General features: G+C 41.6%; 1 protein-coding gene across 1 annotated transcript in view; it reads left to right on the top strand. All coding sequences in view use genetic code 11, as the record gives it.

Annotated features, from left to right (window-relative positions):
* Positions 1–240: 240 nt before the first annotated feature.
* Positions 241–13,811, top strand: part of EGR_03612 (TBC1 domain-containing protein) — a gene marked incomplete at both ends in the record, with an annotated part of 17,536 nt that continues 3,965 nt past the window's right edge. Inside the window, 11 exons of the mRNA XM_024492861.1 lie at positions 241–323; positions 354–463; positions 604–809; positions 1,136–1,321; positions 2,492–2,605; positions 5,063–5,332; positions 8,991–9,080; positions 9,412–9,509; positions 11,725–11,785; positions 12,216–12,269; positions 13,197–13,556. Coding sequence (XP_024352744.1) covers positions 241–323; positions 354–463; positions 604–809; positions 1,136–1,321; positions 2,492–2,605; positions 5,063–5,332; positions 8,991–9,080; positions 9,412–9,509; positions 11,725–11,785; positions 12,216–12,269; positions 13,197–13,556 — 1,632 coding nt within the window. The remainder of the gene's footprint in view (positions 324–353; positions 464–603; positions 810–1,135; positions 1,322–2,491; positions 2,606–5,062; positions 5,333–8,990; positions 9,081–9,411; positions 9,510–11,724; positions 11,786–12,215; positions 12,270–13,196; positions 13,557–13,811) is intronic.

A 13,811-nucleotide genomic window follows, 5' to 3' on the forward strand; every position in this document is an offset into this window, starting at 1 on the left:
AGAACTTTCAAGAATACATTGGTCATGCTAAGAGCCCATCATTTAACAAATTCAATGAATTCGCTACTTAGTCTTTCCATTTTACTTAAAAAGCAGATAATCTAAAGCATGCAGACGACTATCTAGTTTATTGTAATTTTATTGGGCCTTACATGATGACACTTGCTTTAATCTCAGCTACTCGTGGGCCGGCCTAGAAAATCAATGACCTTCTCATCCAATAGTTGGCATTTTTGAAGGATGACTGCCGATGCTGTTGATATCGGGTCGGTCGTTGGCGAAACAGAAGATGATCTGGCTCAAAAATTGGAGGAATTAAATAGGTATTGCGCTAACTCTTTTTACTTGTCCAGGAATTTGAGCGCAGATTCGAAGGCTGTTACCTCTTGTTCCTCAGCGAGCAAGTTTAATCGTACCTCCTCAAAAACAAGTTTGATTTCCTCCCTTTCTGATGGCAGTTATGGTACGCCTAGTTTCTTATCATGGGTCGTTGAACATTTTCAAAAATAACTAAAAATATGTTTCGAAGAATCTCATTTATTCCATATGTGTTCCACTTAATGCCTGGAGTTTTATTCTCATGGGCCGGTGTTTATCTTCCAGTGGGTGGCGAAGATGAGAACAACAGTAATCTGTTCATCTGTTCTGAAAAGAAGCCTAATCGATGGCCATCATTTTCAAGCGCCTTTCCCAGTTTCATAAACACTGGCTCGAACGCACCACCTCCATCAACAATATCACTTTGTCACCAGTGGAGTACCGTTATAAACAACTGGGAACAATATTCCAAGAAGAAGGGATTCATTGCTGTATGTTCTCATGCATGAAATCATTTGACTTGCGTAATATGTAACAGTTCTCTGTCGTCACAACCTCTGTCCTTCTCTATTTGGGTTCGCTTTGATGGTCACTGATGTTTGAATAGTTTATATACTCGTAATTTATCAGGGATTTTTATACTAAATCCGTTTTAAATGTGGTGCTCCGATGACTATTCTAGAAATGAGCATGTTTGTTTCGTAACACGTTTATCCTTTTGTTATCTTCTCAGCAAATTAAATATGATAAGAGTTCATTGCATCCTCAATAATTCCGCTTAGCCTCTTTTAGCACTCACAAGGTTGTTTATTTTTAGGATTTGATTCGTATGGGAATTCCTGATCAGTTTCGGCCGATGATATGGCAACTCTGCACCGGGGCGTACGGTTCTCCTCTAAAGCAGAACTATCACAAATACCTTCGTGACGTCTCACCGTTTGAGCGCGCCATCGCTCGGGACATATCGCGGACCTATCCAAAGCACGACTTCTTTAAAGACAAAGTATGGGAATAATGTTAAACTTGCATTTTAATCTGAGTAATTCCATTTAACCGGAATCCCTCCATGCTCTTTTTGGTTAGAATGCGGAGCTGTAAAATCCTCCAGCACACTGACTCTGTCTCCAATGTAGGGGCCATAGATTACAACTTTATTTTAAGGCTACTTAAGGCCTTGAAAAGGTAGCTCAGTTCTTTGGTGGGCGGATGATGTAAATTGGAGAACTCTTGCACTTGTATGCTCATTTCCATATGCTTTGAAATACGATATTATTCGCTACTTTAGAAGAAGCAAAAGTGGCATGCAATTAGTACTTCGTCTTAAATTGTGTTCGCGTGATCGACTTAGGACTCATGGTGGAAAATTATCTGGAGAATCGTAGATGTATGAATACTTGCCTGCCTGTAAGTATTGGCCCCCTTCACTTCCGATTACTTTTTTGGCTTTGGGTTTAACTGGTTTTTGTTTCTCATGCTCGCGATCCGACTTTCATACGCCTCATTTTCGTCAGTTACCAGTGGTATTGTTGCCGATAACTTCAAGTTACTCAGTCCTCTTCCGCCTGATCAGGTAATTTTGTCATGCTAAAATGTATTTGCTCTATATAATTGGCAGCTATCTAAATACAAGCCGATCTGGACGATCACTAGCGTAATAATACGGAGACTTCGTTTTAAGATCGGAGGATACTTCCCTCAAATACGCATTCGGTGAGTTTGTTGTGGTCCGGCGTCTGGGCTACCCGTTTCGTGGCCGTATTTGTCGTGCAAAGATCTCCGATCTGCTTTAATCCGTCCGCTTCTTTCATTGTCTGGTTTTGCTCTCGTTATTTTCCTATGTTTGCTTCAATTTATCATCAACTTTAATTACCTCCTCAGGTAATTAACTAAAAAGTTTTATTAGACCTTAGCACCAACTTTCTCACTGTTTAGCACATTGTACTGTTGTTAACGCTTAGTACTCAAACTTCGGGCTTACTTGAGTAGAGCCAAATTTCATTAACTTGAAAAGATCACATAGGCGATTCTTTTGCTCCGTCGGCTAAACGACTCGCTAGTATATTGTTGATTTTATTTTCATTTGTATATTCACCTTTATTACATTACGTTCATTGATACTGCGTATACTGAGTGGCTTATTCTGCAGATAAGCTAACTTGCTTCATTCTTTTAGGGGAGCACTGGTCAGCAGAGCCTCTTCAATGTGATGAAGGCCTACTCTCTGCACGACCGCGAAGTCGGCTACTGCCAGGGCTCCGGATTCATTGTTGGCCTCCTTCTGATGCAGGTGCGCTCTATGTGTTGACATTTCATTCTACGCAGTACATGAATGCGAGTTGTAAGGATTAGTGATGGTCCCAACCTTGTGGTATAGACTCATAAGTGGTCGTGCAATTCGCAGTTGTTCCGTAAAAAAGATAACCCTTCTGAATGATGGAATCAGACATTAACTGAACATTGGAAACAATTCATCAGTATTTTGTACGGTAAGTCTCCTCCTCCGTCGGCGGTAAAGGTTAATCAAGTTCAAGTGCGTTTTTCGCTGCAATTAATTATGCTGAGCATAAACTCCTTAACAGTTGGTGTTCGAATTTATGCTTTTTTAAAAATATCGAACAGGCTACAGTGGATGATATATAATCAGGTTTTTGGCAGGGTTATAGTTTTTATGATATTAAGCCTTCATACTTTGGATTTAAAGGGTATCCTGCGTCCACTATAGGGAAACAGAAAAGTGGTTTGACCATAGTAGGGGGCCCTTTTGAATGCTACAATCTAGCCCGCGCCGGAGCGATTTCTGCTGCTCCTTTGTCGTATTGTCAGTGACATTTAAGAGCCCTAGGTACATGCCTGGTTACCTTTTCATCCGTCTGAAATACCCTGTGATTGTGGAATTTCGCTTTATGTATAGTAACACTTCCTGTGCTGTTCGACAAACCTTTTTGGTTACTGCTGAGTGTAAGCAGCAATTTTAAACGCTCATGCGCAGGTAGTTTTAGTTTAAGTTTGCTATTTGCGTTTTTATTGAAATCGCTTAGAAATAACTTGTAGTTGGGTAGAGCCATCTGAGAGATTTCTACATTTGTGTGAGTGAAGTCTAGGTTTTTGAATTCGCCCTACCGGGCCTGAGTTTGAGAAATATGCTGCGAAGATTTAACTTTTTATATTTACTTTGTCCCATGCAATTAAAAGCATTAAATAAAACTATATTCTGCACTGGTGCACTTTAAGTGCTCCCAAAAGCCTCTTAAGCGTTGCAGAAGCTCTTTTGATGTTTAAACAAATTTAGATGCTGAATATGCAAAATCTACAGGTAGTCAACTAGTGCCAATACTATTCAGACCGCTGTCATGTTTTCCTAGCGTATCTACTGAATGCGACGTGACCTCTTCATTGTCCGGTATACAGGATTGATATACCCCGATACCGAGCACCCGTCTCTCAGCAGCCAACACAAACACTTTTGAGGCTAATGCCACCAGTATTTACTCTTACCACCTAGTTTACACCTCCAAAAGGGGAGAAAACTTAGCCAGAGTGCCTCAATTCACGTTCCAGCAGGAGTCGCCTCCGTGGTGAGCGTGAATGCGATCTCGCCATTCGCTCCCGAGTACAGGCATGACGACCATTGATCGCGGGCGTAATGCTATCCGCTGATGTGAACTGAAATGTGGGTTGCGCGTAATTGTTGCTTCCTCTCCTGGAGGTTTGATTCGCGCGTGTCTGTTTGCATGCCTAGCGGCTGGCCCTCTTTTCTCCTTCCGGCTGCGTTTGCGAGGCTAGTCGAGTGTACACACACACGCACTGTAGTTGTTTAGTTTCTGTCGCTGCGGTGATCACTCATTAATTCTTGTCATTTCGAGCTGCTGGAGTGGATCTAGGGTCACGTGAGAGGGAGGGGTCTGTGGGAATTTCAAGTCAGTTGGGGGTTGCTTCACACCACTCATGCAGCAAAACACGTCATTTGCTATCATAAACCGCCACTACATGTGCACCACTCTATGCTATGTATACTAATGTGACGACAATGATCTGTGGAAGTGAAATCGAAACGATAACTGAATAAATTTGAAATGCGTTGCTTCCCACGCCATGTTTTGCCTGCACAATATGGAGGACCCGTTGTCGAAATCGAAAATGGTGTATTCTTTTCTTTCGAGTCGAACTGAAATGGACATCCTATAGCAATCTTAAATCAAGAGGCAATCATCGGGCATTAAGCGAACACAAGTATATTATATCGTCGTTTTCGTCGAATAAAAATATGGCCTTTTTGGGTAGATGTAAAAATTCGGCGGGATTTTGTGGTTGGTAGTGTAGGTTACTGGAATTTCGGTTTCGCATTATGCTTGCAAACTGTTTGCATTCCACAACAGAATGTTTATAAACGTCTAATATACTAGTGTATTAGATGGGTGAAATCAGACCAGCCGATATCACCTAAAGCTGACTGTAATGTAAAGTGTCCTGCATTCATTAGGCTTGCGTTGGAAGTGGATGCGGTACAAAGTGGACGAATAGTTTTAGCACATCGTTTAAGTCTTGCTCTTTTATCTGTTCCTGACGCATTTAGATTCCACAGAAGACTTTCCCACACATACACATAATACAGTGGTTTTCATTTGATGAGCTTGCACTAGACGGTGCAATTTAGAATTTGCTTTAGGGCACAAAGTAAATCACCATAAGTTGTCAACTTGTGTGCCAAAAGGTTAGTAGTGTGATACATGTGTTTATGCTGCAGATGGGAGAGGAGGAGGCGTTCGCGGTGCTAGTACAACTGATGAATGAGTACCGGTTGCGTGAGCTTTACAAGCCCTGCATGACCGAGTTGGGCGTGTGTATGCACCAACTGGATGGGCTGATCGCGGAGTTCCTGCCCGAGCTGCACGCTCACTTCGCCACGCAGACTTTTGCTCCCAGCCACTACGCCTCCGCTTGGTTCCTCACCCTCTTTGCCACCGCCTTCCCCATCTCCATGACCACCCGAGTGATGGATCTCTTCATTGCTGAGGTAGGCCATCCCTTCTACTTAGATCTGGTTCCCTGGCTTTAAACATCCCATTTGGTGTGCACTGTGGTAGGGACTTAAATTCTTGAAAATCTCTTGCACAAAAACACCTAGGTCATTGAATTAGTTGCTTCCTTTACTGAGGCTGCTTCACTGTTTGCTATTTGTTAAATGTGTTTTCCTCATCTCAAATCTCTAGGGCTTCGGAGTCATACTGCTTTCCCGCAAATAGGTCATAAAAGTGTCGTTGCTTATTCGTCAATGTGACCAAACTACCGTTTCCTCCCTTTGAATTGAATGAGAATGCTTCAGATGCAAAATTGTTTGTTGTGGTGCCCTGGGACGCAAATTTGAGCTTAAGCACGGAACTATACTTTGGGGTTATAATTTTAATGTAGTCATGCAACCTTTAATCCCAATTACTTTATGCAAAAACCGCGTATGAGAATCAGGGAGTTATAATTGGGTTATTTTACGACATGTAATCCTACACTCGGGTATGCTTTGGAGGCTGAGACGTCAATAAGTAACGCAGCATCGATACGATCACTCACCCTCTCTTCATCCTGTTTGGCCATCTGCAGTTTGTGACATCAAATACCTAAACAAGTCTTCAGAAAATTTCTTACTTCCTTTATGTCATGTTCACGTTTATAATGCATTCAAATACTATAGAACGTCGCATTTGGATGTTGCCGTTTATTACATTTGGAGTTCTACTTGATATTCATAGCCATAGCTGCAATTTTATGGGCATACTTCTTGAAATTCTTTTGAGCTTATTTCCCAGTTTAGGCTGAATTCCAGTTTATGGTAGCCCATTTTTATGAAGTAATTGGTATTGGTGTTTAATGTTTCTTCCATTTCGGTTTCGCATTTGTTCCCCTTCCCTCCATCATATTTCCCACTACTTAGGCCACCGTGAGTGACTGACCTGTGGTATTTCGAACGCACCCAACTCCACTAATCCGGTGATTTATGTTTTCAATGCATAGTCAAGCGATGATTCACAACATCCTTTGAGTGCCTTGCTTTGTGTCTTGGGCCTCTGTAGTATCCAAGACTCATTGCCCCACCTACACTATGACTTGTTCTCTTATTCACTGCTGTGGTAACCATGGCCACCATAGCTTTTCACACACCTTACAGTCAGTTGTCTCTCCACTGTCTTACTCATGCTCCGCATGTGAATGTGTAAACTGTACAACATGTTTATGTGTAGCATTTCTCTGTGCCTCAGCTTATCAAACTACTGCATTTTCTTCCTTTCCTACACTACCAGCGAAAAGCAGATTGCCCAAATAACTTCTTTTGAACTATTACTAACGCTCTGTCCTAGTAAACAACGCTTGAACGCTCTCTTTTATACATTTAGAGCATGACTATTCCAGGGTTCATTAACCTCTCCATGTCTTCTTCACCTTAGCATTCTTTACAAAAGTTTTTTTTTGAAAGCAGTTGATAAAAGCAAACAAACAAAGGTTAGGGTTCAATGGTTTCCTAAAAATTATTCACTTTTACACATGTCATCCGGAGATCATGTTGCTTATAATTTTTAACGGTATGTTGTGTAGCACTTCTGAAGACGAGAGAAGCCATGATACTATTAGGGTAGAATGTGTATTGCCAACACACAGAAGGGCTGTGGGGCTACTGGCGTGGCTCGGAGGCCATGTCGCCTGGCGGAAGTACAAGCAGCTTAGCCCCACGTGCCCACGAAAACAAAGCAGTTACACAAACGACCAAAGTGTTACAACAGAAACTACCTCAGATTATTTGATCCATTTTGATAGGTGACCTCAAATTGCCAGCAGTTAATCTATCCTCTGGCGTCGTCCTTAATTCCTTTTTGTATCTGACTTTAAAGGCATGAAAAATTGACAAATGTTTGACTCATTAGTTGTTGGTCTAGGCGTTGCCTCAACCACCGCCTTGGGGCACTTTTATGATTCGTTATGAGTACGCACCTATCCTACACTGGTGATGATGGATTGAAACATGGTGGGGGCAAGAGTCCACACAACCTACGTGTGCGCTGCTAGCCACGTGTTGGTGTGTGCCTTTCGTCGATTCAAATGACCCTATTTAAGGCGTCAATTAAGCAGGATCACCTAATGACGATCCAGTTTTGCTACGGTATTTATGCCTTCTCGTTTCCTGGCAAACTACTAGTGGACAGTGTATTCATCCATGTACCTACAGGGGGGTAGTTGTTTCCGTGCCGCGTTAACATTTTCCCCTGCATGTACTGTGCAATTCGCGTCTTTGACTCTGTTTTTGACTACCACTGATCGAAATGATAATTTAGTACTGAATCGTTGGCAGTTCACAGAAATTTATCCTAATAGATTAGATCTGACTCACCCAGGAGAAACGCGTGCACCGGTACTTTGAGAGGTGAAAATGTAGCTTTTAGGGTCGTGGAGGTATGTTTTATTTATTACAATTTAATAATCATCAACGTTAGTGGTTACGTATAATGTTCACCAAGTTTACCGCACCATGCTCTTGCAGTGCCCTTTTATTATACGCACAAGTTGGTTCTCGCCTCCTCTCCTCCCTCCTACAGGCATCAAAGTGTAAATTGTGTTTGGCTTTCTAGAAGCATTATTCCCCTGTCATGCCCCGGAACTCCCTTTATTATAACACCGTTAAGTGCCCTCTTGAAAGCCACAGCGTGCTCATTTGAAAGGTAACATTTATCACATTTAGTAGTATTCCTATGGATTTTGGTGTAGAGGTTAAGGGAGAAATTTGCTCGACGATGCGCAGTTGAGGTGCTCTTCTTTTTTCTGTATGATCATATAAATGCGTGAAACCGCCTTCCTTATTCCTCGTACTTTGTGATACTGATTATGGCAACATTCATTTTGACCTCTCGCTTATCGTTGGCCTAGTGACCTGGTTTCTGTGTCCTTTATGTTGACTTAAAGGGGGTTTATGTATTCGTCCCTTGGTGTTTGAGTACTTAAGACGAATTTGGTACAGCCATTGGCTAACTTGAACTATTATTCATTCCTGTATTTGCCTTTCCTCATCGTGAGGGTGCCACGGTACTCTCTAAAGATACAGTACACTACACTTTTCTAGATTTTCATTTGAGAATTTAAAAAAGTTCCTGAGCGACTGCTGAATTGCGTTTTTTACCTTACCATGTTAAAATTAGTGGAAGAATGCTCTGAATGTTCCTAAATGGTGCACAAAGAACAGGATTGCGTGCAATTAGCGACACTCATGAAACTAAATCTTCGAAACAGCCTTACTAAATCGTCAATTTTCTTTAGACTTCGACAATGGCTATGTGGTTGTAATGAAGAGCTACCAACTCCTCTGAAAATGCATTATGAGTTCCGACGACAATAGTAAACGACTACAAATTATTTCTGTTTTTTATGTTTATATATACAATCCTGACTTTCTACAATCCTTACATAGAACTCATTTATTAAGGGCTTGTGATTTGGGCGAACAACTAGTAAATACTAATGGCGAAAAGGGCTTCTTATGTATTCCGTGGATGGAGGCTCAATTTATCATCACAAATCATTCATTGGGGTTATGGTGTCATGGTGAATTATTAACGCCAGCAGGAATGAATTGGATGACCGGCGAATTAATTAAGTCGTTTATTTTGATCTATTCATGGAAATTTGTATTTTAGGGCATGGATTTCATACTTCGTCTTTCATTGGCCATTCTCAAGCAGTTTGCCCCGCGCCTTCTCACCATGGATATGGAGACAATGATTTTTGTAAGCCGCCTTCTTTCCGTGAACATACTGTTTAATGTTGCCTTCATTTGTAGGCAGCAAAAGTGGTAGAATTTTGTGCTCACTACTGTGATCGTTCTCTAAACACCTCAATCCTTCCAGTATTTCACTGTCCTGGTTTCCTTTTCTAATGCGCTTCCCTTCTATCAGACTAAAGCTTACCTTGATTGAAGTAGAAGTGGAGTTTTAAAGAAATTGCGATTGCTCCAGGAAGTGTCATTTGGCTTGTTTTAAGAGCAGAAAGACTCGTGGTAGTGCGTAACTTTAAACTAATAGATTTGATAAGCTTTCTGTTGCCTCCTCCCCTCTTTAGTCTCTTCAACAAACCGAGTCAACGGAATGGGAGGATCATGGCCGGATACTGTTTGAGACCGCGCTAACTCTAAAATTAAATCCACGACGCCTGAAAAAGTACGTTTTGTCTAATTTCGCTGGCTTTAGTTCTTAACTTGTAACCATGAATAGTTCCCCCCCCCCCCCTGATTTTTGGTACTTTCGAGGAATTCAATTTTGAAACTGCCTTTTAATATTTCATTTTTATAAGTTCAGTAGACTTCATGCATTGTTTAGGCAGTTTCTAAAGTGAATGTGGGCCACCGGGCCTTTCATAGGTCAGATTTGGCAGTTTTGTTATCATAAAGGACTAGAAGGTTGATTGTCAGTATGAGTGCAAAATCAAATTGATCTATGTCGCTTCCAAAGACACAGAGTTCAGTTTTGCTTACCACAAGTCATTCTTCAATATATTTTGAGAAATGTATAAATTCTAGTGAAGTATATTAAATTCGTGTTATTGTATCCCCTATAATCAGCTTATTTCACTTGATGTATGGGTAAATTTGTCTCCTTGTGATGCCAAGTTGAGCTGTTGATTTCATTGATGCCTTATGATCGTAATTTGTAAATTGTGGTAGTTTTCACTGAACAGTTGAACATGTAGCACTGCTTCATTTTTACATTTAGGTTAAAACTCTAAACTTTGTTTAGGCTAGCCATTTTCAATTTAATTTGCCCGTAGATCCTTCCAAAATGTTGACGGTGCTTTGTCTTCGGTGTAAATTCAATTTGTTTCCAGTTGGAATTGGGTCGTTTTTTGTGTTTTTCAACCGCACACCACTTTCGTCGCGCTTATTGCAAAACGGCACAAAGGTGCCTTTTTTGCCTTCAGCTCAACTCTTGTGACTGAAAAGGCAACTCCGTTTCCAGTGTAAATCGGCTTTGATCTATGGAGGGTTCATTTCAGAATAAAAGGGTCTTCCTTTCACGTTAAAACGCAACCTACTGATAAACATGTTTCTGATTATATTGCGTTTCAACGTATTCGTGGTTTATTAACTGACTTAAACGCATCGAATTTAGTGAATAAATAAAGGCAATGATAATAAAATGAAATACCCTCTGTTGTTTTGCCAAGGCACAAACTGGTGACTCACACTTATTCTAACGATAACTGCAGCTGCGGTTGATTTACTTCCATGTGGAAATTGTACATAACCTTTTATTGCTTTGCAATAAGACTTCAAATTTTGATTTGCCCATGTAAAGGCCATTTGTCTCCTTTTCTTCTGGATGATAGTATCTTTAGTTGGATGGGAGGAGTTGCTATCTGACTGCAAATTGACTCCCACTGTCGGCGTAGTTGGGATCCTGTGGACTTTCATTGTCCACTGACCAGCCATTGTGGTAATGCTCTGTTACCTGGATGGGGACTTGGTTGTCATGCTATGGCATTTTACTGTTGGCATTTGAAAAGGGCATTGACAATACCATTAACTAGCCTTTCAAAGTCACTTAAGGTTCCACTCTTCTCGCTTCATCAGTTTCTAAAGCTGGGTTTTTGGAATGGCGATTTCGACCTGATCGACTGGAAGAACTGTGCCAAGGCAATTTCTGGCCAGCTCCCGCTAGGGAGATAAGTATTACCATGTTTCCCTTCACTGGACGTGATTCCAAGTTGTTCTTTGTCCGCGCAGCTGGTAAGGAGCGTTTAATCAGTTCACGTGAATTCACTTGCTTCATGGCAGTATTTTGCTTAAGGTGGAATGTTTCTGGTTCTGGTTAATTGATGAATTCTCATAGCACTCTCGCCTGCTTGCTATTCATACAGATAGCTTTTTTTATATAATGAGAAAAAACTTGACCTATGCTGGAGTGGTTATTTTTCCTTCTCGAAGTAAATATGCCCGTTTCCCAATAGTAGCCCTCTTTTCGTACGAACTATTTTGAGAATCTAGAGCTGTTCTGGGTGTATTTTACTGCCACTGGATACTTGGAACGTTTCTCCCCACCACAGTTTAAGCTTGCTCTTTTGGAGAAAGGCAAATGTTTTTTACCTTTGCTGCCAAGGCTCCTCCGCTCAACCACGTCGTTTTTATATCTGTCGCAATTTTCGTTTCAACTTTGAAGTGAAAATGCTCCAACACAGTCCTGTAAATGTTTCATGTAACATGACATATTTTGTATATGAACATCCTAGTGGTGTTGACGAGCACATTCAAGCATTCAGTGACATTAGTCTGAGGTTGTTGCGAATGTTGGGAAGTTACAAAAGTTATTTTAGGCTTAACTAATGACCTAGAACAGTGAATCACTCTAAATACACATTAAATTTTTCACATCTTTTTAGACTTCGGAATGAATACATCTTGGCAAGAAGTCAGGAGCAGGCAGAGCAAATAGAAGTCAGGGTATGAAGATGCTCTCTTGCTTTACTCTTCTTTCCTCCCGGCACTATTTTTCTTTCTCTCTCCCGCTTCTTAGGCTCTAGATTTCTGTTCGTGACCTATGTGCCACTTGCCTTCGCAATGCATCCACACTTTGATGAAACTAACAGCTACCCTTTCCCCACCCAAATGTCATTCATCCACACCTAATGGGATACCCGTCCGTAACACTAAAGCACAATTTAATATCATCTAGTTGGCAATTTTAAGCGGTACTTGTGAAAAAAATACACGGTATAACTTTACCTGGCCAAATTTAATTCATATGTTTTCTATCTGAGAATTGTTCCAATTTAATCGTTAACACTTTAACCTACAAATTCCTAATTTCGTTTCAACTTACCGAATCGCTTTCCCTTTAATCTACGTGGATTATTTCACCCTCATGTTTTAGCGGCTTCGAACAGAAAATGGCCTCCTGCTGCAACGGCTGGCCCGTTTAGAGGAGGTAAGTGAGTACAGACTGTAACTGTCAACAACAGAGATTATTTGTTTATGGTAGTGTTCAGGCTATGCTAAGCCTACTTTTGGATTTCTGTACTCAAAAAGCTCTTGAAAGTTGGGGGTTTTCATAGCCCAACCATTGTTAGATGTGGCCGAATGTACCTCTCACTAAAGTTCGTTGATTGTAAGGCTCCGCGTGCTTTTTTAAACATGTGAATTTGCTGTTTGCATTACTAAGAAATAATTTGAACTGAAAAGGGGGCTTAAAGAGTACCTTTAAGGAGTCGTTTATACCAAAAGTCTTTGCTTACATCCAAGAATGAGACTGGCTTTCATAATGTGGTTTTGGGTTGTTTGCCTGGTAAATAGCTACAATGGCAACTCGGGTAGCTTTCAAGTGTAACGTCTGAAGCGCTTTTGCCTTTCGTACCCCTTTGTTATAACTTAGAATAGAGTTAGCGCGCTAAAATTAATGCTTTAAAGGTAGCACCTGTAACGGATGGCTGATTATAGTTGGGAGAATTATGAGGGCCATTTTCTTCATAAATCATTTCCCCAGATTGAAGAATGGAAGGGTCCCTTCGATAATTCTTACGTTTGGACTGTTAGGACTGGGGTTACGTTGATGCGCGTCATCAGGAAGCAGTAGTGTATTAAGTTGCTCCAATGATATCTTTGCGGATGAAGTATATGTATTGTTAGCAATGTAGACACGAAAAGCGTGTAGTCGTTCAAATAACAATCTTCACCAATGACCATCCTGGTAAACCCGTCGGATTCAGTCTCGAGAACTAATATTCAGACCATGCTACTTTGGGTTATAACCTCACTTAGCGTGGAATTGTATCCCGATTTTACCAAATATTTGGGGCATGCAAGGCCAGCAATTTTGCCGGTTGCTCTTTATCACCCTCCTTCCCTCTGCATCAAGGACAACACCTATTTGGCAAAACAGCTGGTGGGTTGTAACGTGGAACGGGCCGAGTTATCGGAGGAGGTGTCGCGTTTGCGCGGCTGCATTGCGCGGTGGCAGGCGATGCAAGAAGAGGCGTCACTGCGCACCCCCACCACCTGTTCTCCACCTCAGGCTACGACTGCGGCGGTAATATTGGAGAATGATGATACCAAGGTCTCTGATTCCTCTTCTTCCACCTCCACCTCTCCCTCTGCCTTTTACCCCGGTTACGAGGTGGAGTCATTGCCGGCTACGCCGCTCCCAGCACCACCGCTGCCACAACAACCACATCGGCAGCAAGGGATGAAGATGTCAGCTATCTGCAATGGTGATCAGGTTGTCAATGTTTGATTTCGTTGTAGGTTTCCGCTCCCCTCCCCCTTTGTCTTCATCTCCCATCCCCTTCTCCCACTGCTATCGTGATGGTAGGGTGGTGCTCATGCATGTCTTTCAACAGTTACAATCCCCATGATTTGCGAGCCATAATTTGTCGCTGCCTGCCTTTTCTGCTCCTTTTTTGCTCCCTTCTTCCCCTCAACCATCTATTTTTGCATGTGCATAAAGCCTTCCCTGTCTGCTCTGCATGGGCTA

Source organism: Echinococcus granulosus (assembly GCF_000524195.1).
Source record: "Echinococcus granulosus chromosome Unknown EG_S00019, whole genome shotgun sequence".
Taxonomy (NCBI): Eukaryota; Metazoa; Platyhelminthes; class Cestoda; order Cyclophyllidea; family Taeniidae; genus Echinococcus; species Echinococcus granulosus.